The sequence below is a fragment of the Arachis duranensis genome, chromosome 9 (genome assembly GCF_000817695.3).
Source record: "Arachis duranensis cultivar V14167 chromosome 9, aradu.V14167.gnm2.J7QH, whole genome shotgun sequence".
Taxonomy (NCBI): Eukaryota; Viridiplantae; Streptophyta; class Magnoliopsida; order Fabales; family Fabaceae; genus Arachis; species Arachis duranensis.
Genome location: NC_029780.3, coordinates 28,572,318 through 28,599,830, shown reverse-complemented (window position 1 = coordinate 28,599,830; position 27,513 = coordinate 28,572,318). Strand labels below are relative to the sequence as shown.

The following is a 27,513-nucleotide window of genomic DNA, read 5'->3' as shown; positions in this document are numbered from 1 at the left end:
TGCTAGCAGACTGGCGTTAAACGCCCAGAAGGTGCTTCTTTCTGGCGTTTAACGCCCAGAAGATGCTCCTTTCTGGCGTTTAACGCCCATATGGCTGCCCTTACTGGCGTTAATACGTTTTGCGCTTTTGAAATCCTGTTTTTTTTAGCTATATCTTTCATCGGGCTTCTAGATTATACTATTCTTTCTATATATTATATATATATGAGCTTAGAACTGTCGTAATCTCTGGTTAACCTTTGCTTTACGACGCGAGGTAAAGCTTAGGCTAATTAGGATGTTACATACAACAGCTAGAAAGAGCTACACCTGTAAGGCGAGATTACTTACAGAGGTTATGTTCGGCATTTAATAACTAGAGACAGCTACACCTGTAAGGCGAGGTTGCTTACAGAGATTGTGCCAACTAAAAAGTCATGTCCGGAACTAGTACCGGATAATGTCCGGAGCGGGTAGAAACTGACAGATGATCTCATTACCTGCAGTAGGAATAGACAGATATGAGGGGCTTTGTTGTGTTTATTGGTTGTTGTTGTTGACTGAGTATAGTATTAAAACGGACTTAACTAATTACCCCGATCCTACTAAAAACTCTCCAGTTCTTACCCTTGCTTTTTCCTCCCTTCATACAGAGACGAGAGTCATCTCCTTCGAGCATGACCATGGACAGATATGAGGGGCAGCATATTTTAGACGGCGTGTCCAATTTAGCATAGACTTTTATGTTTAGTCTCTCACTTTTGACTAGATTCACCGAGAGACCCACCAAACCCCCGAAGCTCTCAGCCTCCTCCCCTTTCTTCCCCCCTCATCCACCAAGGCCACCATTGCCACCGCCCACGAAGCTCCAGCTTACAGCAGCGCTCCTCATTCGCGTTAAACACAACGAACCTAACCCTAATCAATCAGGTCAGCCACCCACCAAACCCCCGAAGCTCTCAGCCTCCTCCCCTTTCTTCCCCCCTCATCCACCAAGGCCACCATTGCCACCGCCCACGAAGCTCCAGCTTACAGCAGCGCTCCTCATTCGCGTTAAACACAACGAACCTAACCCTAATCAATCAGGTCAGCCACCCACCAAACCCCCGAAGCTCTCAGCCTCCTCCCCTTTCTTCCCCCCTCATCCACCAAGGCCACCATTGCCACCGCCCACGAAGCTCCAGCTTACAGCAGCGCTCCTCATTCGCGTTAAACACAACGAACCTAACCCTAATCAATCAGGTCAGCCACCCACCAAACCCCCGAAGCTCTCAGCCTCCTCCCCTTTCTTCCCCCCTCATCCACCAAGGCCACCATTGCCACCGCCCACGAAGCTCCAGCTTACAGCAGCGCTCCTCATTCGCGTTAAACACAACGAACCTAACCCTAATCAATCAGGTCAGCCACCCACCAAACCCCCGAAGCTCTCAGCCTCCTCCCCTTTCTTCCCCCCTCATCCACCAAGGCCACCATTGCCACCGCCCACGAAGCTCCAGCTTACAGCAGCGCTCCTCATTCGCGTTAAACACAACGAACCTAACCCTAATCAATCAGGTCAGCCACCCACCAAACCCCCGAAGCTCTCAGCCTCCTCCCCTTTCTTCCCCCCTCATCCACCAAGGCCACCATTGCCACCGCCCACGAAGCTCCAGCTTACAGCAGCGCTCCTCATTCGCGTTAAACACAACGAACCTAACCCTAATCAATCAGGTCAGCCACCCACCAAACCCCCGAAGCTCTCAGCCTCCTCCCCTTTCTTCCCCCCTCATCCACCAAGGCCACCATTGCCACCGCCCACGAAGCTCCAGCTTACAGCAGCGCTCCTCATTCGCGTTAAACACAACGAACCTAACCCTAATCAATCAGGTCAGCCACCCACCAAACCCCCGAAGCTCTCAGCCTCCTCCCCTTTCTTCCCCCCTCATCCACCAAGGCCACCATTGCCACCGCCCACGAAGCTCCAGCTTACAGCAGCGCTCCTCATTCGCGTTAAACACAACGAACCTAACCCTAATCAATCAGGTCAGCCACCCACCAAACCCCCGAAGCTCTCAGCCTCCTCCCCTTTCTTCCCCCCTCATCCACCAAGGCCACCATTGCCACCGCCCACGAAGCTCCAGCTTACAGCAGCGCTCCTCATTCGCGTTAAACACAACGAACCTAACCCTAATCAATCAGGTCAGCCACCCACCAAACCCCCGAAGCTCTCAGCCTCCTCCCCTTTCTTCCCCCCTCATCCACCAAGGCCACCATTGCCACCGCCCACGAAGCTCCAGCTTACAGCAGCGCTCCTCATTCGCGACCCAGCATCGCTCCTCATTCGCCACCCAGCAGCGCTCCTCAGCAGCCGCGGCCACCACCGCGTAGCCCGCCTCCTCGTCGCCGAACCTCGACGAGCTCGCCGAGCCCGCCTCGCATTTGCCGGTAAGACTGATTTTGCTTGTCTTCTTGATTTTGAACATGCTTCCTTCTAGCTCGCCTGTTCTGTTTGAAAAAAAATAACAGGGCATCTGATTCTGTTTGTTGGTTCATGGATAACATGCTGATCTTAATTTTTGTTTTTGATTCTCTATGCTACCTGTTTTGTTTGCTGATTCTGTTTGTTGGTTCATGAATATGCTCTATGCTTCTGTTTGCTCTATGCTCGACCATTCTGTTTGCTTCTGCTTTTTGTTGCTTCTGAATGGAAATGGTTTTACATTTTTATTTTACCTGAATCAGTGATTTCTGTGACTGTCAAGCTGCATGAAGTTGATCTATGCTGCCTGTTCTGTTTGCTGGAATCTGGAAATAGTTTTTGATTTTCTATGCTGCCTGTTCTGTTTGTTGGAAATAGTTTTTGATTCTCTATGCTGCCTGTTCTGTTTGCTGATTCTGTTTGCTGGTTCATGAATATGCTCTATGCTTCTGTTTGCTCTATGCTCGACCATTCTGTTTGCTTCTGCTTTTTGTTGCTTCTGAATGGAAATGGTTTTACATTTTTATTTTACCTGAATTAGTTGATTTCTGTGACTATCAAGCTGCATGAAGTTGATCTATGCTGCCTGTTCTGTTTGCTGGAATCTGGAAATAGTTTTTGATTCTCTATGCTGCCTGTTCTGTTTGCTGGAAATAGTTTTTGATTCTCTATGCTGCCTGTTCTGTTTGCTGGAATCTGGAAATAGTTTTTGATTCTCTATGCTGCCTGTTCTGTTTCTGATTGTTTTAGATGGAACAATCACAAAGTAACTCACAGCCACAAGATAATGCTGCTCAAAATTCTCAAACTGGTTCATCTAGAGGTAAATCTGATCCAGCTTGGCAATATTTTACAGTGAGGTATGACAAAAATAACAAGGCTCAATATACATGTATTTTCTGCTTGAATACTTATAATGGAGGGAGGATATATAGAATGAAATATCATCTTGCAAAAATCCCTGGACAAATTAAAGTCTGTAACAAAGTTACTAAAGATGTTGAGCTTCAATTCAAAAGGCTTTTGGAGGAAAACAAAAAAATTAAGGCAGAAAAAAGAAAATTTACATCTGAGTGTTATGATGTGGAAAGTGAAAGAGAAGCGGAAGAAGAGGGTGAAGCGCCTAATCCTATACAACCTCCGGCTCCTGCAACAATGGGAGACAAAGGAAAGAGAAGAGCGATTGCTGCTACTCCAATTGGAAGTTATTTTAAGGAAAGGACTACGCCAGGCTCTCAACCAGCTTTGAAAAGTGTATTGGCCAGTAAACAAGTTAAACACAAGGTTAAGTTGGGGCTTGCAAGATGGATCATTGATGCACGGATTCCATTCAATGCAATTCAATCGCCTTACTTTCAACCTGCCTTGGACGACGTTGCTGCAATTGGACCTGGTTTCAAGGGACCGTCGTATGACGAAATGAGAGTTCATTTGCTAGCCGATCTTAAGAAGGAGTGTCAGTTACTTGTTGAAGGTTATAGGAGCTCGTGGAAAAGGACTGGTTGTACACTGATGGCAGATGGCTGGACTGATCAAAGGCAGCGTACGTTAATTAATTTTCTAGTTTATTGTCCTGCTGGTATGTCATTTGTTAAGTCTGTTGATGCTTCTGATATGATAAAAACTGCCGATACCTTGTTTAAATTGTTTGCTGAGGTTATTGAGTGGGTTGGGTCTAGTAACATTGTGCATGTGGTTACTGATAATGCTACAAATTATGTATCTGCTGGAAAACTCATTCATGAAAAGTATCCAAACATTTTTTGGTCTCCTTGTGCTGCTCATTGCATCAATCTTATCTTAAAAGACATAGCAAGTCTTCCTCACATAGTTGACCTTGCCTCTCGTGCTTCAAAAGTGACTGTCTTTGTTTACAATCATATGATTTTCTTGTCATGGCTTAGAAAAAGAAAAGATTGGAAAGAAATTGTTCGACCAGGAGTAACACGTTTTGCTACTGTTTTCATTACTTTGAAAAGTATATATGATCATAAAGAAGACTTGAAATTATTGGTGATTGACAAATATTTCACTTCTCATAAATTATCCAAGAGTGTCAATGGGAAGATGGTTAGTTCAATTATCTTGGATAGTAAGTTTTGGGAGGATTGTTTTACTACTGTTATGCTTGTTGGTCCTCTAATTAAGTTATTGAGGCTTGTTGATGCTGATGAGAAACCTTCTCTGGGTATCGTGTATGCGGGCATGCAAAGAGCCAAAATTAATATCAAGACAATGTTTAGAAATAGGAAATCTGCATACACACCTTATACAAGTATCTTGAAAATGCGGTGGGATAAGCATTTGAAGCGTGACCTCCATGCAGCAGCATACTTTTTGAATCCAGATTACTTCTATAGTAAGGGGTTTGTTGAGAAGGCAAATATCTTGAGGTCTTTGCTTGATTTATTTGATATTGAAACTCTTTGCGATGACTCGGTTGCCGCAATGCAAGAGATACAGTTGTATCGAGATCGAAAAGGAAGTTTTGGAAGGGAAAGTGCATTAAAAGCAATTAAGAGACTTGAACCTGGTAAGTATTTATATTTCTATGTTCAATTTACTTTGAATGAGCATTGTCACAGTAGATTTTTGGGTAATGCCGGATGAAGATGATCCTGAATTTACTCATGGAGACATCGAAGGCATTGAAAATTTAATTTATACGGATAATGCTATGCCTTCATATCCTACAGGTTATTGAAATAGCAAAACTTGTTTCATTTCCTCTCAATATCTGATGTAAAGTTGTAACTTTAATTTTTTTCTTGGTTTTCTATTTTATTTTATTAGATGGAGGAGATGTGGAACTTGATATGGATTTCCCTAATGTTGCTGATTCTTCAAATACAGCTTCTTTTGGTGTTACCTCTGATGATGGTGGCTTTGGATTACCTGTTTATGATGGAGATGTTGGAACACTTAATGATAATTATGATTTTTGATGAGTTGCATCTTTGATTAGTTGAAAACTTGCTAGTAATTGTATCTTTTGAATGTAGAACATTATGGGTTTGTCATTATGTACGTTTTATTTTTTGTTTAGTTATAAACTTTGATGTTTGAAGTTGTTTGTGAAACTCTAATATTAAGTAATGGATAATTTATTATGTGAAATATTAAATTTTATTAAGTTAGAAATTATTGAATTTATATACTTAAGATTATTTTAAGTTTTTTAATAATTTTATTTAATATTTAATTAAACCGGTTGAACCCCGGTCGAACCAGTGAACCATTAAACCAGTGACCTCACTGGTTCATTGACCGGTCCGGTTTTCGCAACCTTGCAAGTCATACAAGTTAGGAAAAACTTAACAAAAAGCACGCTGGCCCATATCCGATTTGCATGGCGTGCTTTGCGTTCCTCCTTCTCCTCCTCCTCTTCCTTCTTCTTCTTCTACTCTTCTTCTTCTTCCTCCATAAAAACGAGTTTCTTGTCAAATTTGTTCGATCTCCTTCGTGTGTTCTCTCTTTGCCTTTTCATTCGTTGTTTTATCTGCGTTTATCATTGGTATTCTTGCCTTGTTTTTTTTTCGATTTTCATGGTTTTTGAAATCAAGCTTTGAAATCGTTTTGAAGATAATGGAACTTCAAAAATACACCCAAATGATTACAGAAATACACCCAACTGATTACAGAAATACACCCAAATGGTTACAGAAATTCACCCAAACGATTATAAAAATACACCCAAAGGATTACAGAAATACACCCAAAGGATTACAAAAATACACCGAAAGGATTTAAAAAATATACCCAAAATTCGTTGAAGTACAACTTATGCATAATTTAGAACTCTTCCTCTTTCTCTTCCTCATCTTCTACTGCTTCTTCTTCTTCTTCATTTTCTTATTTCATATTTTCATATTTAATAGTTGTGTTAATAATAAAATAATTTATATATTCATGTTTTAACAGGTTCACACAGACTAGGCCAATAAAACTAAGAGGAGTGCTACACATACAAGTCATTTGGTTTACAAGTCATACAAGTTAGGAAAAACTTAACAAAAAGCACGCTGGCCCATATCCGATTTCCATGGCGTGCTTCGCGTTCCTCCTTCTCCTCCGCTTCTTCCTTCTTCTTCTTCTACTCTTCTTCTTCTTCCTCCATGAAAACGAGTTTCTTGTCAAATTTGTTCGATCTCCTTCGTGCATTCTCTCTTTGCCTTTTCATTCGTTGTTTTATCTGCGTTTATCATTGGTATTATTGCTTTGTTTTTTTTCGATTTTCATGGTTTTTGAAATCAAGCTTTGAAATCGTTTTGAAGATAATGGAACTTCAAAAATACGCCCAAATGATTACAGAAATACACCCAACTGATTACAGAAATACACCCAAATGGTTACAGAAATTCACCCAAACGATTATAAAAATACACCCAAAGGATTACAGAAATACACCCAAAGGATTACAAAAATATACCGAAAGGATTTAAAAAATATACCCAAAATTCGTTGAAGTACAACTTATGCATAATTTAGAACTCTTCCTCTTTCTCCTCCTCATCTTATGCTGCTTCTTCTTCTTCATTTTCTTATTTCATATTCTCATAATTATTTTTGGGAGGAAAAAATCAAACAAAGAAAAAAATACATAATGTTGCAAAATCAAAAGAAGAATGAGGAGAAACACGACAATGAAGATGAAACACTTCAAAAACGAAGAAGAAGAAGAAGAAGAAAAAGAAGAAAGAGGAGAAGAAAAAGAGGAGGTATGAAGAAAGAAAAAGAAGAAGAAATAAATGACTTGTATGACTTGTATGGGAAAACACTTGTACGTGGAGAATTCCTCTAAAACTAATTAGTAAACTTAGGTCCGACTTTTTAATATATTAAAACTTTTACAAAAACCTGACCTTATATCTATTTTATAACAGACTAAATTAGGCCAAACAGATTGCAAATTTCTGATATGCCATTAGAGCTATTTTCATCCCTAAGACCTCACTAAACAACAAAAATAATATGTATAACTTATCGGTTCCGTTACGTTATCAACATCATATCTGCCAACTTCTGCCAACTCTTATTTATAATTGTGTTTCATGGAAGCGTGTTCATGGATGTGTCTAATAAAAATGTCTTTTTTATAACTGTGTTTAATAGAAGTGTCTTTATCGATATATTTTCTGGATGTGTCTCTTTATATATGTATTTAAAATATATTAATTATTAGACACATCTACGAACACACTTCCATGAAACACAAATATAAATAAGAGTTAGCAGAAGTTGGCAGATAATATGTTGGTATCCTATACTTTTTCATAACTTATTAGTATAAAGTAGGGTGGGATACGGTATAATTTTTCAATGAGAAATATTAGGAGGTTAGCAGAATTTATGATGTTTAGTCATTAATTAATTATTATCAATATTTTTAATGGTCTAAAATGATATTTAATAGAATAGAATTATTTATTTTTTTTTTATGATTAAGTGCTAGACAGATTTCAATAAAAGTGTTCGCGTATACACTTTCTCTTTTCTAATACTATTAACAAAAAAAAATGCAATCTGATCTTTAAAATGCTTTTCTTATGTTTTTTAAATTTTTGTGGCTTACTTATTATCATTTAAGATATTTTTATCAACCACGTAAACTTTTAGCACCATTTTACTAGTTTACATTTTCTATTTTTAAAGATCATTTGGGATGGTTAACGATTTTTTTCGGGTAGCAGGCAAGTAGCAGATAACATAGTAGGTTTCGGCGTTTGGCAATGGAAAGGGCCGCGATTGTTCGTTCTCTATCGTGCACTTCTATGGCTTGCGGCAGATACCTCTTATCCCGCTCCTGCAGAACTTCTCTTTCTTCATCCATCCTCTTCCCCTCAACGCCAAAGCCAAAGCTATCGTTATCGCCATCCCCAACTGTAAGACACTCTTTGCAACGCCGCCGCTGGAGATTTGCCCCCTCGCCTTACTTGAGCAGCAGGAAGCACTTCTCGTTGCTGTGTCCTAGAGCAGTTGCATCCCCTTCTATTCCATCATCTCCTTCTTCTTCTCCTTCTCCAGGTACGTTACGGTATTGGAACTGTTTAATTAGTAATGCTTTTCTATATCTTGTTTGCAGTTAGTTAATTTTATGATTTTCTTGGATGCACTATGCAGAGTTTCCTCATGTAAAGGACGAAGTTGCCCTTGAGTTGGGGTTTGAGAAAGTTTCCGAGGAATTCATTCCAGAATGCAAATCTAAAGCAGTGCTTTTCCGGCACAGGAAGACTGGGGCAGAGGTCATGTCTGTTTCCAATCACGATGAGAATAAAGTATTTGGTATTGTTTTTCGCACTCCTCCGTAAGTGCTCTGTTTCTCTATCAAAGAATATTTACTCTTCAGCACTCCATACAGCCTATTCTGTTCACTGCCTAACTGTCACATTTTTCTTGTTAGAAGCAATTACTTAATGAAGATGTATAGGGAATCAACTTTTAGTTAGCCAACATTACCCATCTTTACTGTTTAACTTTACTCCATACAGCCTATTCTGTTCAGTGTTCAGAACCTAGTTATCACATTTTCCTGTTAGAAGCAATTACTTAACGACAATGTATGGGAACCAACTTTTAGTTAGCCAACATTAGCCGGCTTTAGTGTTTAGGTTTATAATTTTTTATTTAGGATTAAAGGTTTATGATTTAGGGTCTATAATAGAATTTAAAATAAATAAAGTTTTAAAAAAAGTTGGTTGATATTAGCTGAAAAAGGTTTGTTATCTAACATTACTCTTAATTAAATATTATGCCGGAGCATTGTCTTCCTTAATTAAAACTTCAATCACCAAATTATTGACTATTTTCTAATGCAGGAAAGATTCTACTGGTATTCCTCACATCTTGGAGCATAGTGTATTATGTGGATCAAGAAAATATCCTTTAAAAGAACCATTTGTTGAATTATTGAAAGGAAGCTTGCACACTTTCCTCAATGCATTCACATATCCTGATAGGACATGTTACCCGGTTGCTTCCACAAATACTAAGGTAACCAACTCTATGACATTATCAGTTTAACTTTACCCTTTCATTCTTGAATCTAATAATTGGGACTGAGATGAGCTGCAAGATTGGTATCACTTTGAGCTCAATGATCCTTCTGAAGATATCACTTATAAAGGTTCGTAAAACACAACATGTATCTCTTCCAAGTAAAGGTTCATGATGGTCATTGAGATTTAGTGACTCCATGATTCAAATTGGTCCTTGCGATTTCAAAAATAACAATTTAGTCGTTGAAGCTACACACTATGAATCACAAAAGGACGTGAATCATAAAGTGTAACCGCAGGATTGCTATTTTGAAATATCCGGGCCTAGAATATTCCTTTATCTCTATTTCTTTGTATCACTCTAGGCCTTGTAGAATTTTTCTTGCATTAATAATTTTGGCATTGTATGTTTTTCAATAACTTTCCGTAATGTTTTTTTATCTGCTTCCAGGTGTTGTATTTAATGAAATGAAGGGTGTCTATTCTCAACCAGATAATATACTTGGCCGGATTTCTCAGCAGGCAAGTTTCTAACTAGCTTCCTCTTTTTCTTTTCTCTACTTATCAACTGTAGTTGTCAAATATTGAATCATTTCAATGAAACCCATAAACATAATTGTACTCATTCCTAAAGATGAATAAAATTCTTGAAAGTAAGCTGTAAAGTGAGTGACTTATTGTCGAAACTCTGAAGAAGATTGAAAACAGCTGTAGTGTAAAGAAGATTATCCACTAAGTAACAATTAGAAGAACAGAAGACAAGCAACCAAGAGAATGATATGCTGACAACATGTTAATTGAACACAAGCGGTGGATAAATATTAAATAACAAAGAAGATAACCACCGGTTAAACATAGATAAAAGATGGCAGAAGACGAAGATATCTCACTGGTGATGTACTCCCTGAACGGAAAATTAACCACATGAAAAGAAAACATCCTGCAACTCAATGACAGGAATGGGTAGATCCATTTAATTCATTTTTCTTTAAGATTTTAATTCAGTGCCTCTTAACATTTGATGTTGAAAAAAGAAAAGAAAGGGGGATAGGGGGCAGAAAACTGTAAGATAACACATAACACGTTGTAATTGTGATTCTAAACCGGTATAACAATGGTGTCGGTATTGGAGAATATTATCTTATGAAGTTTTTTTTCTATTTTTTTTTTCAATTATGTCAACATTTGAAGTGCAATTTGCAAGCTCGAGTCTCTTGAGCCTGAAAGCATCATTCATTCTTTGTGAATATATGTTAGTTATCAATTATATATTTTCATTTTATACAATTACTACAAGTTTTAGTACTTCTATTATTTTATGTTTTATTTATTTTTTTTTCTTAAATTTTTTGGTGTGTTTGTTGAATGTAACTATGTTGCAGGCCCTTTACCCTGATACTACCTATGGTGTTGACAGTGGAGGTGATCCTCAAGTCATTCCCAAGTTGACATTTGAGGAGTTTAAGGTTTGTATTGACTATTGACAATCATGTTCAAGCATGCTTGTAGTACACCATTCATCATTCCCAATATTGTTTCAGTAGTAGCTGTCCTTGCTCTTTATGTAGCATAATGGCGAAACATTATGGATATTCTTGTGCATTATACCTTGGTGACGGATCTATTTTTTTCTTTTTCGTTTTCTTTTTTTGTTTGACAGGAATTTCATCGCAAGTATTACCATCCCAGCAATTCACGAATATGGTTTTATGGAGATGATGATCCAAATGAGCGCCTCCGCATCCTGGGTGGTAATAAAATTTTGTTTAACTTACTCTTTAAATACACATGCTTACAATAGTGGTCTCATTGTGGTGGTCCTGTAGATTGTAGCCCTTACTCCTAGTCATTCTGAATGACTAAAGCCTATACTTGACTAACTTTCCAAAATGCATTTTACCTTGCGGGGGCTATTTTGATGCTCACAGAGGACCCTCTAGGTCTTAGCTAAGCGAATCTGTATTGCTCAGTCTCTTGCATCTACCTTGTGCAATGACAAGTAGATACTCTATATTTATGCCAAGACTGGTAGCTCTCTACTACAGTTTTTCTCAACCCATTGAATCTTGATGTTTACAAGGGCTTCCTCTTATTTCTGGGTGCATCCTCCTTTGTATATAGTTGTGCTACTGCTTAATATATTCCTGTCTTTATTTTACTTGTATACGCTGTGTATATTTGTTGCCAAGTAAGTTATGAATTTTTCATTTTAGAGTTTATACTTGTAGCAGTTAACACTTAGCAGCTTACTTCTTTCTGCCTTGTGTTTTTTGTCCAGAGTATTTAGACATGTTTGATGCAAGTTCGGCTCCAAATGAATCAAAGATTGAACCACAGAAACTATTTTCTAAGCCGGTTCGGATTATTGAGAAATATCCTGCTAGTGAAGGGGCTGATTTGAAGAAGCAGCATATGGTCACCCTTAACTGGTTGCTCTCTGATAAACCATTGGACTTGGAAACTGAGCTAGCACTTGGGTTTCTGGATCATCTTCTGTTGGGAACTCCTGCTTCACCACTGAGAAAAATTTTGCTAGAAAGTGGACTCGGAGATGCCATTGTTGGTGGTGGGGTTGAAGATGAACTACTTCAGCCTCAATTCAGCATTGGGTTGAAGGGAGTTTCTGAACAGGATATTCATAAGGTAGAAGAGCTAGTCATGACTACACTAAAAAAGTTGGCCAACGAAGGTTTTGATACGGATGCTGTTGAGGCATCTATGAATACAATTGAGTTTTCTCTAAGGGAGAACAACACTGGTTCGTTTCCTCGTGGCTTGTCACTCATGCTCCGGTCCATTGTAAGTTTGCATAATTGTGGTGTGGAAAATGGGCATTCTTTATACTGATGATTCAGATTTATAATTGCTATAATTGCGTATTGTAGGGTAAATGGATTTATGATATGAATCCATTTGAGCCATTGAAATATGAGAAACCTCTTCAAGATCTAAAATCCAGACTTGCAAAGGAGGGATCTAAAGCTGTCTTTTCTCCTCTAATAGAGAAATTCATCTTGAATAACCCGCATCGAGTTACTGTGGAAATGCAGGTACTTATTTACTTACTTTTCCCCTGAAAACACATGTTAGATTTTGCTGTGTTGTTTATTGATGAAAATATTTCCTTGTCAGCCTGATCCAGAAAAGGCTGCTCATGATGAAGCCACAGAAAAAGAGATCCTGCAGAAAGTTAAAGCTGGGATGACAAAAGAAGATTTGGAGGAACTCTCCCAAGCTACTCATGACCTTCGGCTTAAGCAGGAAACTCCTGACCCACCAGAAGCTCTGAAAACTGTTCCTAGCCTTTCTTTGCAAGATATTCCAAAAGAACCTATTTATGTTCCCATTGAGGTTATCATTGCTACTTTCCATGATCAGAGCTTACACATTTTCTTTATGATCTCTAGAGATTTCACAAGGACTTCCATGCTAAATGCAGGTTGGTGATATCAATGGAGTAAAAGTTTTGCAGCATGATCTCTTCACCAATGATGTGTTTTACACTGAATTAGTATTTGACATGAGTTCATTGAAGCAAGAGCTTCTTCCCTTGGTCCCACTGTTTTGGTAATTCTTTAACCTTTGAAGGATGTTTAATATTTTGCTTCTATCAATTAACAGCTCCTAGTATTGTATGGTTGATTTATCGGGGATAGCAAATTTGATTGAGGATATATTTGGTTGGGAGTAAAAATTTTACACATGAAATTCATTTAAGTAAAATTGCACCCACTTTTTACCTCCAAACAAATGTACCCTCATAGTTATATTTTCCTTGACTTTTATCATGAGTTTTGTTACCCATTCTTGTTAAATCTAATTTAAGAAGTTGCTTTGGTTGCTTATAGGTAATGTTATGATGTTAAACAAATCGTTAGATTTTTCCTATCCAAATTCTGCACTCTTCAATCCTCCCCAGCCCCCTCCCACAATTACCACCACCACCACAATATGTTCCTTTTTAGCATAATAGTTTACAATAAATATTTTCTTTTCTTTGTCCTTTCGTGTTTTGGTTCTTCTGTTTTATATTGTGAGGAACCCATCAATACAGTAGTAGAAGGGATAAGTTTTTGGTATTTTTTACACAAGTAAAGCTGGATCTTAGCTTACTGATGACAGAGATGAGAATTAGCAAAATAAAAGGGGAAGCTCCTCTCTCCCAAGCCTATTCTCAAGGACAGCATAAAACCCTTTTCCCTTACTCCTGTGCACCAACAGAATTCACACATGCTGCTCTACATGCGAATGGCATTTCTTTCACCTCACCTATGTCAGTTAGGCCTTGAGGGTCCACTTGAACCTTCTATTATGATTCTGCGTAATTCCTAGGCTGTCCCTGAACCTTTTCCGCTAAGGGAATTTCTGCTTAATACTAACATATATCTGGTTAGGCTGCCTACCTACATTACACCCTTTGGGGCGGTCCTTTCTCGGACCTTGTGTTAATGTGGATACTTGATCACCAGACTGTCCTTTACTAACATATATCAAAAGCATCTTCTTGGCAGATATGATTACATTTAGCTTTTGAACTCTCCTATTTTTTATTTTTTATATTTTTTCAGCCAATCATTGCTGGAAATGGGAACAAAGGACTTGACATTTGTCCAACTAAACCAATTAATCGGAAGAAAAACCGGAGGAATATCAGTTTATCCATTTACCTCATCAGTGCGGGGCAAGGATGATCCATGTAGTCACATGATTGTTCGAGGCAAAGCCATGGCTGGGCGTGCTGAAGATCTTTATGATTTGGTATTTTCAAGTTTGCTTTAGTTTTCCCAAGTTTATTAGTGTATTCATGTCGAGCCTAATTTCTTGCATGCTACTTTACTATAGATTAATACCATTATTCAAGATGTACAATTTGAAGATCAACAGCGTTTCAAACAATTTGTTTCCCAGAGTAGAGCAAGAATGGAGGTAATTATCACATTGTCATATGTAAAGAGATGGCTAAAAAGGCAGACTATACAGATAATAATATCTAAACTGATATGTTGTGCATTTTTGTCTGTTGTCAGAACCGGTTAAGAGGCAGTGGTCATGGAATTGCAGCTGCAAGGATGGATGCTAAACTAAATACTGCAGGCTGGATGTCAGAAAAGATGGGTGGTCTCAGGTTGGAATTTTGAGATACTACTATGATTTGTTGTTCGGGCTGGTTTAACTTTTGTTTACTGTAGTTTTTGAAGTTTCATGATTGATTTTTTAATTTACTTTCCTGTTCAATATGGAAACAAAATCATATACTTAAATGCCTGCTATATTCTTTTCCAGTTACCTTGAATTCCTGCGAACTCTTGAAGAGAGAGTTGATCAAGATTGGGTGAATATATCGTCATCTCTTGAGGAGATTCGTAAATCTGTATTTTCCAAGCAAGGTTGCTTAATAAATATCACCGCTGATGGAAAAAACCTAGCAAACACAGAAAAGGCTGTGGGGAAGTTTGTTGATCTGCTGCCTACTAGGTCTCCCATTACCACAACTAATTGGAGTGCTACACTTCCATTGACAAATGAAGCTATTGTCATACCTACTCAGGTAAGATGATTCCTTTTTATCATCCCTTGTTAACCTATTATTTCTGATATTCAAGGATATATGAAATTTTATTCTGATTCTTATTGGTTGCATGTAATCTATGTTTCTAAGGGAAATATATTTATATATATGGTGTTTCCTTCTATAGGTTAATTATGTCGGTAAAGCAGCTAACATTTATGATAGTGGTTATAAGCTTAGTGGGAGTGCCTATGTTATTTCCAAATACATTAGCAATACATGGTTATGGGATCGTGTACGTGTTAGCGGTGGAGCTTATGGAGGTTTCTGCGATTTTGATACTCATTCAGGTATGTCTCTACTTTGTTTTAGCCGTAAAGGTAGGCTTATTGAGCACCATCCTTTCAGCCCTAACTATAAATTATTTCTCCAGGTGTTTTTAGCTTCTTATCTTATCGAGATCCGAACTTGCTGAAGACACTTGATGTATATGATGGAACTGGTGACTTTTTAAGAGAATTGGAAATGGATAATGATACTCTGACAAAAGCTATCATAGGAACCATTGGAGATGTAGATTCCTATCAACTTCCTGATGCCAAAGGATATAGCAGGTATGTCTGTCATATCATTTATACATCTGAAGCTTGTTTTCACTGGATATTTTTTTTACTTGGTCTCAATGGAAGAATTGGATTAATTGCTGAAATATTAACTATTGGTCCTAGCTTTGCTTTTATTGGTGCTTTTCTTGTCATAACAATTCCTGTGCTTTTATTTCGAATTGCAGCATGTTACGATACTTGCTGGGAATCACAGAGGAAGAAAGGCAAAGGAGACGTGAAGAGATATTAGCTACTAGGTAAATGTGCTCATTGTTTATAATGCTTTGTAATGTTCTACTTTTTCTTTCAATACTTGCTACTTTTGGACTTTTTGGATCCACTACTATTGGATGTAGCATTTTTTTCCCAAAAACGGAAGAGATCACCGATGAAGCAAAGTGATGCAGTTTGCTCTTCTTACCCAGAGTGGTACCTAAGATGGGCCGCTTGCGGTGAAAAGGTCTCCAAGATTTCAATTGCACCATAAACTTCTTTGAGATTTAAAATGTTGCACCATGTTAGTCCCTCACTTTTCTGTTGAGGTATTTCTCATGCCGTGAGTGACCTGGTATATCCCTTCCATGCTGGACTTGACGAAACAACATTTTAGTTTTGGCATTAAATGTTTGATTAAACGACATTATTTAACCTTAATGGCCATACATTTTTTCGTGGGACATACGACACTTTCTAGTTCATTAAAGTTAAATGATGTCGTTTCATCAAAGAATTTGGTGGCAAAACTAAAATAATGTTGTTTCGTCTAGTCCACCGTGAAAGGGTACGTGCCACGTCACTCACGGCGTGATGAGTAACTCGACGGAACGGGGGGTGGGGGACCAATGTGGTGCAAATTTTTCAATCTTGAGGACCTTTATGGTACAATTGGAATACATCTTTTTGGTACAAGCAGTCAATTTCAAAGACCACTCTGGAGTTTAACTTTCTTACCCGAAATTAGTTTCTAAGTCCAGAATCAATATCAACATGATCACGGATTAATTCGGAAGTGACTTTCCATAAGATGTAATCAATTTGTTACATTTTGTTGCTCAGAGGCCTAATCTTCCCAAATACATTTGAAACATGTTGCTAGAGGGTTTTGCCTCGTTAATGGTCTTGGATGCTGTTGTATACTTACAGAAGAAAGACCAAGGAATCAAAGGAATATGAATTTTTTTTTTGACAAATTCTTTATACTAGCACAATTTGATGCTGAAACATCTGTTTTGGTCCAACTTTGAAACCAATTTGTTCTCATTCGATTGTGTTTCTTCCCCAGTTTGAAAGACTTCAAAGAATTCGTGGATGCAATGGAAGCAGTCAAGGATAAAGGGGTTACTGTTGCAGTGGCATCTCCCGAGGATGTGGATGCGGCTAACAAGGAGCGTTTCAACTTCTTTCAAGTAAAGAAAGCCCTTTAGAATAAGGATTTATTAGTCACCAATTGGTACCTTTTATTATTTTGTACAATATACTGTAGCTGCCTATAGATTTATTAAGGCCGATGTATTTTAATTTAAAGCTGTTGATTTCAAACTTTAGGCATATGATGATACGAAATCTTCAAGAATATAGCAAATAGTTGCACGCTGTAAAAACATTATACAATACGAACTAATAGACAATACGTGGTTCTATTCGTTGTTTGGAAACTGTTATCTTTGTATCCTTTATTAAGGTGCATTCTATGGTGTAGAAATGAAATTGTTTTTACATGTGTAGAAGGACATGTGTCAATGCATTAGTAGTTCACGCTAATGATTTTTAGATGGGGAAGAATTAATTAAAGTACACAATTGTTGATTCTTTGAACTCACAAAAAAAAAGACAGTGTGTGACAGTGTATCTGTGACATAGAGACAACTTATTAGATTTTTTTATTTTAATAAATTGAATAAATATTTTATTTATTAAAATAAATAATTTTAAAATTTATTACCATGTAGACGAGATATATGTATTTGGAAATATAAAAATATATTTTATAAAAATAATAAAAAATATTAATAATTTAAATTAGACCAAACTCTTAAAAATAGAACATTTCAAATAATATGGAAGGTGGACGATCTTAACCATACTATTTCCATCTACTGACGTTTTTTTATTAGAATTTACACTAAATCAATTCAAATAATGACAAGGCGGCTGCATATTTCTTCTGTTATTTTGAAACTGTACATCTTTTTTATTATTTGAAATTTTTAAGAGTTTGATTTAATTTAAATTATTAATATTTTTTATTATTTTCAAAAATTATATTTTTATATTTACAAATACACATCTTGTTTACACTATAAACGAGATAATTTTTTATGTATCTCATTCACAGTAAGGAAATATATGAAAATTGAAAAAATACACATCTCGATACGGGTAAAATTATCTCGTTTACTGTATAAACAAGATAAGAGATTAGAATTAAGACCATTATTTATTAACAATAAATCAAATAATATGTGGGAATTTTTTGTTTTAATAAATTAAATAAATGTTTTATTTTTTGAAATAAATAATTTTAAAAATTATTAGAAAAATATGTCAGCATCTCTTATCTTGTTTATACCGTAAACGAGATAATTTTACCCGTATCGAGATATGCGTATTTTTTCAATTTTCATATATCTCCTTAGTGTAAACGAAATACATAAAAGATTATCTTGTTTATAGTGTAAACGAAATATGTGTATTTGTAAATATAAAAATATAATTTTTGAAAATAATAAAAAATATTAATAATTTAAATTATATCAAACTCTTAAAAATAGAATATTTCAAATAATAAGAAAGATAAGCAGTTTCAAATAATAGAAAAGATGAGCAGTTTCAAAGTAACAGAAGAAATAGGCGGTTTTAACTAACTAATTAATGAATTTGGTCTAGTGGTTAGCTCACTAATTTGTTTAAGTAAGTGTTGGGGTTCAGTAGATGGAAGTAATACGGTTAAGATCGTCCACCTTTCTTATTATTTGAAATGTTCTAGTTTTAAGAATTTGGTCTAATTCAAATTATTAATATTTTTTATTATTTTTATAAAATATATTTTTATATTTACAAATATATATATCTCGTCTATATGGTAATAAATTTTAAAATTATTTATTTTAATAAATAAAATATTTATTCAATTTATTAAAATAAAAAAATCTAATAAGTTGTCTCTATGTCACAAATACACTGTTATACACTCTCTTTTTGTGAGTCTAAGAAATCAATAATTATATACTTTAATTAATTTTTCTTTATCTAAGAGCCATCAGCATAAACTACTAATACATTGACATATATCTTTCTATACATGTATAAACAATTTTATTTCTACGTTATCGAATGCACCTTACTTTAAAAGACTAACACGGTCACTTTTGCAATTTAGAGAATAAAATGCGGTTTCTCTCAAAGTAAATCACACCAATTGATGCTTTAAATTTGATCCAAATTACTACTAGACACTTAATTAGATGTGCAATAGTGAAAATGACCCGAAATTTTTCTCTAAGCTTAATCTTATTGACTACTAAATTGACACTAAATTTTTTGTGTGTAATAGTGAACTACTTTACGTGGCGTGATGCTCCCAATTTGATCCAAATCAATAATTGACATTCAAATCATGCTTTAAATTGGATCTCAACAATATATTAACACACACTAAATTTTGGCTGCAAAAGTAAACTTCACATGAAGTGATGATTTAAATTAAATTCAAAGTGTTTATGGGCCTATCAGAATGAGTTTCATAACTTTAATTAGACCCAAATCTAGCCTAAAAGTCACTGAATTTATTTTAACCTGACTTGGAAGAGAGCAAAATAAATCAGATCGATCCAATATAAAATTAGCATATAAAAATTTGTAAATTTTATATACTAAAATAATAAAAATTTATTTTTAAAAATTAAATTTAATAAATGTTATATCGTATTTATACTAAAATAAATTATTTTAAAATAAAAATAATATCGTATAATATAAAAAATATTAATTGAAGTCAAATAGTAACAATTAATTAGAGGTCAAATAATAAGCTTTACATCAAATTATGTGCTAAAGTTTATCTAAATCACTAAATTATAATTAATTATAAATAAAATGGTATTTGAGATGAAATAATGATCTAATTCAATAAAATCAATAATTTACACTTAATTAAGATCAAAATCGTGCTCTTGACATTAAATTATAATATTAAGTTTCATCAAAATAAAATTTTCTCATAAATACTACTGGAATAATAATTTTTAACATTAATTTAACATTCTATTTAATTACAAATACTGATTATATTTTTTATGATCGAAATCAGTTGCTTAATTGAATTAACCTTTCCTCATTAATGTGATTTTTTTAGTTTATACTTTATACAAATAACGCCTAATTTTTGTTGTTAAAAGATTAAAAAAATATCAAATAAATTTTAACAGCAAAGCAAAATCTAGTTTAATTTTGAATTATCTTTATTCAAAAATTTATAAATATAAAAAAAGCGGGGCCCATCTTTTGGTTCATCTCGGTCCATAACTCGGACCGTAATTGTAGCAGAACCAAATCAGTGCTGGGTATATGAAGATGGTAAGATGATAAGATGACAAAATCTTATATTTGTGTAGTGGTTTCAAGGCACGATTAGATCGCTTTCTTTAGAGAGATATTTGTCCCCACACTTAGTTGCTATAGGGTTGATGACAATACTCTCCCAGGATACAATGAAACCTAAAAATTTCTTAATTAGCAATAGTAAGAAATTCTCAACTCTCTTGAACAAAGAAAATCTTTTAATGGTTGAGTAAATTGTACACTTAGTACTTCATTTCTGAAATAGTGGACAAGGACTTATTTATACATATTGCACGTAGCAATTATGATTAGTTACGTATACAAATGGTTGTGTCATTTCTATTGCCAATAGATACAATGTTTTGAACATATACAACTCTTAAAGAGTTGTCCCACTATTTACAAAATTTAAATTTCATACAAGTATATGCATGAAGAATGTGTCACTAAGATTAAACATTCTTTTAGTGTAAATTTTAAATTTCTAACGAAGTAATAGGTGTCTAATTGATTAAACCTATACTCTATTTGCTAGTACCAAAAATCACACACATTATTTATACCCTCCAAGTTCAAGAGTTTATAATTTTAAGCACTTATATGGCCTTGTGCTCATCCTGGTTTCATGAATATTTACGAGAATAAAACCTCTAAAATTCTCGATTAAAGCGGCACCACTCCTATATTCATATAGGTGGAATCTTTTGATAAATAATATTATCATTCCATTAAGATTGGCCACAGCTTTATATCATATAACAAATTTCTTAACCATTCCGCTTCTTTACCTGCGGCTGATAAAGCTACAAACTCAGCCTCCATAGTAGAATGTGTAATACATGTTTGTTTCTTTGAGGCCCAACTGATTGCTCCACCACCTATGGTGAAAATCCATCCTGAAGTGGATTTGTTATCACTAAGATTTATAATCCAACTTGCGTCGGAATAACCTTCTAAAACTGCGGGATAATCACTATAATGTAATCCCAAGTTTATGATTTTCTTGAGATAACCAAGAACTCTTATTATAGCTTTCCAATGTTGATTGCTAGGCTTTCCTGTAAACCTTGATAGTTTGCACACAGCAAATGCTATATCAGGTCTAGTACAATGCATTGCATACATTAAACTTTCTATAGCACTAGCATATTCTAATTGTGCTATAGGTCTTCCCATATTTCCTTCTAATTTAAGATTAGGATCATACGGCGTATTGGATTCTTTAATTGTGAGATGATTAAACTTTTCCAATACCTTTTCAATATAATAAGATTGACTTAAAGTAAAGCCAATTTCATTCTTATGTACCTTTATGCCTAATATTGTATCAACTTCATTCAAATCCTTCATCTTGAATTTAGAAGTTAGATACTCCTTCGTTATACGAATTCCTTCTAAATTTGTTCTGATGATTAACATATCATCAACATATAAACAAATAATTACTCCATAATCTTTAGTAAATTTTGAGTAAATACATTTATCCGCACTATTATGTGAGAAGCCATTTGATAACACCACTGAATCAAACTTCTCATGCCATTGTTTAGGTGCTTGTTTTAGCCCATACAAAGACTTAATTAATTTGAAAACTTTCTTTTCATTTTCGGGTAGCACATAGCTTTTCGGTTGCTCCATATAAATTTCTTCATTAAGATATCCATTTAGAAAAGCCGTTTTAACATCCATTTGATGTATATGAAGCTTGTGTATGGATGCTAATGCTATAAGAGCCCTAATAGAAGTCATTCTTGCCACAGGTGCGTAGGTATCAAAATAGTCTAGACCTTCTTGTTGTCTAAACCCCTTGGCCACTAACCTTGCTTTAAAGGTTTGTAATGAACCATCAGTATTATACTTTTTTCTAAATACCCACTTACATCCTATAGGCTTTGATCCTGGAGGCAAATCAACCAAAACCCAAGTATTGTTAGATAATATTGAGTCCATTTCATCATTTATTGCTTCTTTCCAAAAAGCAGAATCCCTTGAAGCCATAGCCTCTTTGAACGTTTGAGGATCACCCTCTATGTTCATCACAATAGGAATCTTGTTTGTTACAGAATTCCTAGTTCCTTCTACCAAAAAGGTGATAGCCTGAGAAGAAATAAAATCTGGACCCAAGTCCTTTTCTTTTCTTACTCTCAAACTCTTCCTTGGTTCAATCAACTCTTTGTCGTTTAGACGTTTATTATTTTGATTATTTATTTCTTGTGAAATATTAGTATCATTTTGGAGATACTCTGAATTAGAAGTTGAATCATTAATAAATTTATTTTCAATAAATTCTACTTCTCTTGATTCAACAACTACATTAGACACTAAGTCTAATATTCTATATGCTTTAGAATTTTGAGCATATCCTATAAAAGTGCCTTTTATGGCTCTTGGCCCCAATTTGGTTCTCTTTTGATCAGGAACTCGATAAAAGGCTAAACACCCCCACACTTTAAGATAATTTAAATTAGGTTTCCTTCCTTTCCAAATTTCATAAGGAGAAACATTTCTATGTCTTGATGGTATCCTATTATGGATATGACATGATGTCAATAATGTTTCACCCCACAAATTGTAAGGCAATTTTGCATTTAGTAACATTGAATTAACCATATCCACTAAGGTACAGTTTTTTTCTTTCCGCCAAACCATTTTTGTTGCGGAGTATACGGAGCGGAAGATTCATGCACAATACCATATAATTCACAAAAGTGATCAAATTCATTAGAAAAATATTCTTCACCTTGTAATGATTCAAGGATCACCACTCGTAGATCACGAAGTCTACTTACAAAGATTTGTAATTCATGAATTTGATCCATAATATCATTCATAACAAATTCAAAATATTTCATCATAGTAAACTTATCTGTTCCTTGTCGTTTAGTATTGTACTTTTCTTCCAAAGATTTCCAAATCTCCAATGGTGATTGAATTAACATATGACCTCGACATACAATAGTATCTGCATCATGTTTCTTCTTCAATTTGAACAATTGTTTCTTCCTCTTCCATTGTGGAACTTCCAGCAGCATTGGCAATTGGTGTAGTCTTTGGGTCAATCACATATGCAAGATTGAGAACCGAAAGAAGGAATATCATCTTGTCTTTCCAACGGTTGAAGTTCGTTCCATCAAAGCGATCTAATTTGACAAACTCTTGATTCATGACCTTGAACGTGGTGTTTTGATCTTGTGCCATCTTCAACTAATATCTCTCTAAAATTTGAACGTAGTGTTTTGATCTTGTGCCATCTTCAAGAAGTATCTCTCTAAAATTGTTGTGTATATTGTATGAGAAGATGACAAAATCTTATATTTGTGTAGTGGTTTCAAGGCACGATTAGATCGCTTTCTTTAGAGAGATATTTGTCCCCACACTTAGTTGCTATAGGGTTGATGACAATACTCTCCCAAGATACAATGAAACCTAAGAATTTCTTAATTAGCAATAGTAAGAAATTCTCAACTCTCTTGAACAAAGAAAATCTTTTAATGGTTGAGTAAATTGTACACTTAGTACTTCATTTCTGAAATAATGGACAATGACTTATTTATACATATTGCACGTAGCAATTATGATTAGTTACGTATACAAATGGTTGTGTCATTTCTATTGTCAATAGATACAATGTTTTGAACATATACAACTCTTAAAGAGTTGTGTCCCTTTAGCCAATAGACACAATGTTTTGAACATACACAATCCTTAAAAGGTTGTGTCCCTTCAACCAAATGGTACAAAACGGTTAGTAACCGTTTATTAATATTAATAATATTAATAATAATATTAATAATATTAATAATATTATTTAATCAAATTTGTAAATACTCTTCGATCAGTTTATAAAGTGAATAAGGATTTGACTCTCTTGTTAAGTTTTGAACGTGTGTAGCGTTAGGAACAGTGCCACGGAAGTAAGTTTAAGGTAAGCCACAAAGGATAACTTCATTATTTAAAGACGTTGCCACTTTGTAATATCGTACTGTAGGATATCTCATTGGCATGTTTTTGGTAAAAGCTCCAAAGGTTATTTTATATAGGTGTTTTGAGAAAATAACCGCAAAGTAATATATGTGCAGCAAAGAGACAGCAATTCTAGGTTAGTAAGATAATATATCATGAAGGTTTTTTTTTTCCCTGTCAATATTAATGTCGATGGAGTGTTGTTAAACTGAAAAATTATGTGTAAGCATCACCAATATTAAAATATACTTGTACATGAGTACGACTTAACGTTAGGTTACAATTCTCGTAGGGGGCGTGCTTATTTTTTAGACATTTTTATTAACATCCTTCTTACTAATTATAGTTTTATTTAGTTCTCTAAAATATTTTCTCTCTTTTGGTCTATTTCATAATTAAATTATACTTCTATAGTCATTCTTATTTTTTATTTTATTTATTGGTATGCCTTAAAAAAAATACCTAATATTTTATGTGAATATTGTAAATATAGATTTTAGATATCTGAAAAATTTAGGAACACTTTTATTATGATTTTTGATCGGACATGATTTTTGAATTATTCTTATTTATTGTAAATATTTATAGGTGGCGATGTCTGTGGTGCCCAAGGCCAAACGGTGGCTAAGATGACCAAAGATAGATATCCAATAGTAGTGTAACATGTGCCTCCTTTGGAATGTGCTGACTACGGAAGTTGACTTGGTGAATCACGATAAAATTTCTAATAAGGGTAGGATGATTGTTGTGGCTCTATGATAAAAATTAATCAAAAAGTTAATCATCGATGTTAGAGAAATAAGTGATATGATGTCATTGAAAACAACGGCTGTGTACCACAAATTGAGGGGGTGAAGGAAGACTGCTGACATCACAAATGGGGGAAAGGATTTGCATTGGTGACAGAGTGGCATAGTGAGATTGGTATCGAATCCCGTCGTGGGTGGCATTGAGGCATCACAAATTAGGTAGGAGCTTGGGTAAACACTCGTAAAGTTTTCTTTTATCGAACATGCTATGTTAATGGTGGTCAACACAAGTGAAATAGAGCAAGAGATCCAATGAATATGAGACATTCGTTATTGGGAAGCAGTGGGGGGAAGGGAGGGGGAGAAGGTGGGGTTTTAGGAGAATCCGATACTGTACACTTCATTTTTTTTGTGTCAAAATATTAACTTCGATATAAGTTGGTTAGATAAATTGTGTGGTGTGTGACATGCTTTGATGTTGACGAGATTAACTGTGGTTTGACCCAGGTATGTCCAACGGTGAGATGGATTGGGAGAATAGCAGCATGTCGGAGTTGTTAGGACAATGGACCGATGGTTGAAGTATTGATTCTGGAGACGATGATGATTCAAAAGGGTCGGAGGCAGACAAGGAAGGGAATAGTGGTCTAGTAGACAATGAATATCAAGGCTGGAATGGTGGTGGAAGAATAACTTACAAATATTCAAAAGGATAATTAATTATAGCTTCTTTTATTATTTTTGATTTTTGAAGACCATCTTTAACTTATGAAGTATCTAGTTTGGATTTGAAATATTATTTACTCCTGAAAGATTTAAAGACCATCTTTAACTTACGTTTTTTTTTGGTCGGTCGATTGGACAACTCCTAATTTTAGGTATTCCAATGAATTGGACAACCTCTAATCCTAAGTACACAACACACCCACATACTCTTCACACATTTTATCATATTTTTCTTCAATTGCATTTTTTAAGGTTTGAACCCTAGACCTTTGAAGTGAGGAGGGTGAGATATGCCATTAGAGCCAAGGCTCATTGCGTGCTCTTGTCTTACTTAACTGAAGATTTTTTTGTATGGAGTTAAATGCAATTCAAAACTTAGACTAATTTATTGAACCATTTTTTTGGAAAATTTTTTTCTCTTCATGGTTCGAGCCACTTATACTAAGGCCCAAATCACACAAATAATTTTTGGCCTGCAAAATTCGTAAAATGCCAATGCAGTAAATAAGAGACTTACTAGATAGTACCGAAAAACTTATCTCACTAGGAGAGTGTTTCTTCTTAACTGGAGAGCTACATAGAACGTTAGGTTCTTTAAACACTAGTTGTTTATAATTCGGATTCCACTCAATTCAACCATATTTACGTCCCTTAATCATATATCATCTTTCCTCCAAATCACTGCGACATTTTAGCAACTAAAATCTCATAACACATTGAGATTGCCAGCATACCACGTATCCTTTTGTGCTGTTATAACTAAAAAACCACCAAAACATATTTGGTTATATATATACTATCCTTGTAAGAACAAAGAACAAATTAATTTTTACCGTATTATCCACACTAAAGTCTATCATTTTCAAACCTGGATAACCCCTAATATTCTAGCACCATTTGCCTTCTTTCTCACTCAACATGGCCAAATGTGGAATAATACCATACAAGGCAAAATCATATACCTAAAAACAAATAACAATCTTGGCTTTACCCTAAACTGCTTTAATATGGTTGAAAAAATAATCACAGACAAAGTGATAAAATTCAAAGTTATCAAGAACTCCATCATGGGGATGTGGAAAAACCCTGAGGGAGTAATAATTTTTGAAGTGGGAAGAAACAAAGTGCTGATAAGTTTCAAAAATCAAAGAAAAGGAGCACAAATGATGGCGAATGGGTCGTGGATAATAAGGGAAAATCTGCTAAATCTAAGGGCGTGGTCTCAAGAGAAGAGTATATATGAAGTCAATCATGACTTCATAGATTTTTTGATTTAGATCCATGGAATCGCTGTAAAATGTATGAACAAGGACATAGCCACAACCATTGGAAAAATGGAGGGAATTTTGCTGGAAGTGGAAGATCCTGTGGTTGAAGGCACATTAGCAAGAAATTATCTGAGATTCAGGCTGCCATAGACATTACAAGGTAGTTGCAGACCGGGTTTTGGTTGAAGAGAGACTCTCTCCCAAGTACTTGGGTGAGTTTTAAATATGAACGCCTCATGAACTGCTACTGCTATAACTGCGGTATAATCGAACATGAAAGAAAGAACTGTAAAAATCTGACGGTAATGGCGAGCTGGGACCCAGAAGTACCAAGGTTTGAGGTTTGGCTTGGAGTTAGTGGAGTCCAAAAATTTCCAGATCAAGGCGAAGGAAAGATTAGGAGGAGATCAGAATAGGAGAGAAGGGAAGAAGTAGAGGCGCGTGCAAGTCAAAGGCAGTCACAGAAGAGTGTAAGTCCCCACGAAACATACGAGAGCATTAACCGTAGGGTAGGGAAGTGCTCAGAAACGAAAGTGTCATTGAGAAGGCAAAGAAAGCAAGCTACCTACTGTAGAGGTGGCAATGTGAGAAGAAGGCAAGCCAAAAAAAAAACCCTTTTGGAACATAAAAAGGGACAAAAAATTTGAAAATAGAGATCAGAGTCAATTGGGAAGCTTCTCACAAATAACAAGAAAGTTAAA

General features: G+C 35.4%; 4 protein-coding genes across 4 annotated transcripts; all 4 read left to right on the top strand.

Annotated features, from left to right (window-relative positions):
• Window positions 1-722: 722 nt before the first annotated feature.
• On the top strand, window positions 723-2,453 carry LOC107465699 (extensin-like). Its single transcript, XM_016084670.1, has one exon. It carries the CDS (start codon window positions 723-725, stop codon window positions 2,451-2,453), a length of 1,731 nt encoding a protein of 576 aa, XP_015940156.1.
• Window positions 2,454-2,828: 375 nt separating this feature from the next.
• On the top strand, window positions 2,829-5,382 carry LOC107465697 (uncharacterized). Its single transcript, XM_016084669.1, has 4 exons — window positions 2,829-2,912; window positions 3,188-4,970; window positions 5,023-5,133; window positions 5,231-5,382. The coding sequence occupies exons 1-4, from the start codon at window positions 2,829-2,831 to the stop codon at window positions 5,380-5,382; spliced, it is 2,130 nt and encodes a 709-aa protein (XP_015940155.1).
• Window positions 5,383-8,073: 2,691 nt separating this feature from the next.
• On the top strand, window positions 8,074-9,506 carry LOC107465706 (presequence protease 1, chloroplastic/mitochondrial). The gene is made up of 3 exons (XM_016084674.3): window positions 8,074-8,461; window positions 8,558-8,741; window positions 9,253-9,506. The coding sequence occupies exons 1-3, from the start codon at window positions 8,167-8,169 to the stop codon at window positions 9,455-9,457; spliced, it is 684 nt and encodes a 227-aa protein (XP_015940160.1). The 5' UTR covers window positions 8,074-8,166; the 3' UTR covers window positions 9,458-9,506.
• An 11-nt stretch (window positions 9,507-9,517) lies between these two features.
• LOC107465705 (presequence protease 1, chloroplastic/mitochondrial) lies at window positions 9,518-17,201 on the top strand (the record flags this gene model as incomplete). The annotated part of the gene is given in 16 exon segments (XM_016084673.3): window positions 9,518-9,560; window positions 9,884-9,954; window positions 10,815-10,898; window positions 11,093-11,183; window positions 11,711-12,231; window positions 12,318-12,482; window positions 12,565-12,783; window positions 12,872-12,999; window positions 14,001-14,190; window positions 14,275-14,358; window positions 14,460-14,557; window positions 14,716-14,980; window positions 15,129-15,291; window positions 15,375-15,555; window positions 15,732-15,803; window positions 16,829-17,201. Coding segments are annotated over 16 exon segments (2,517 nt in total), but the record flags the coding sequence as incomplete, so codon positions are not given.
• Window positions 17,202-27,513: the final 10,312 nt, after the last annotated feature.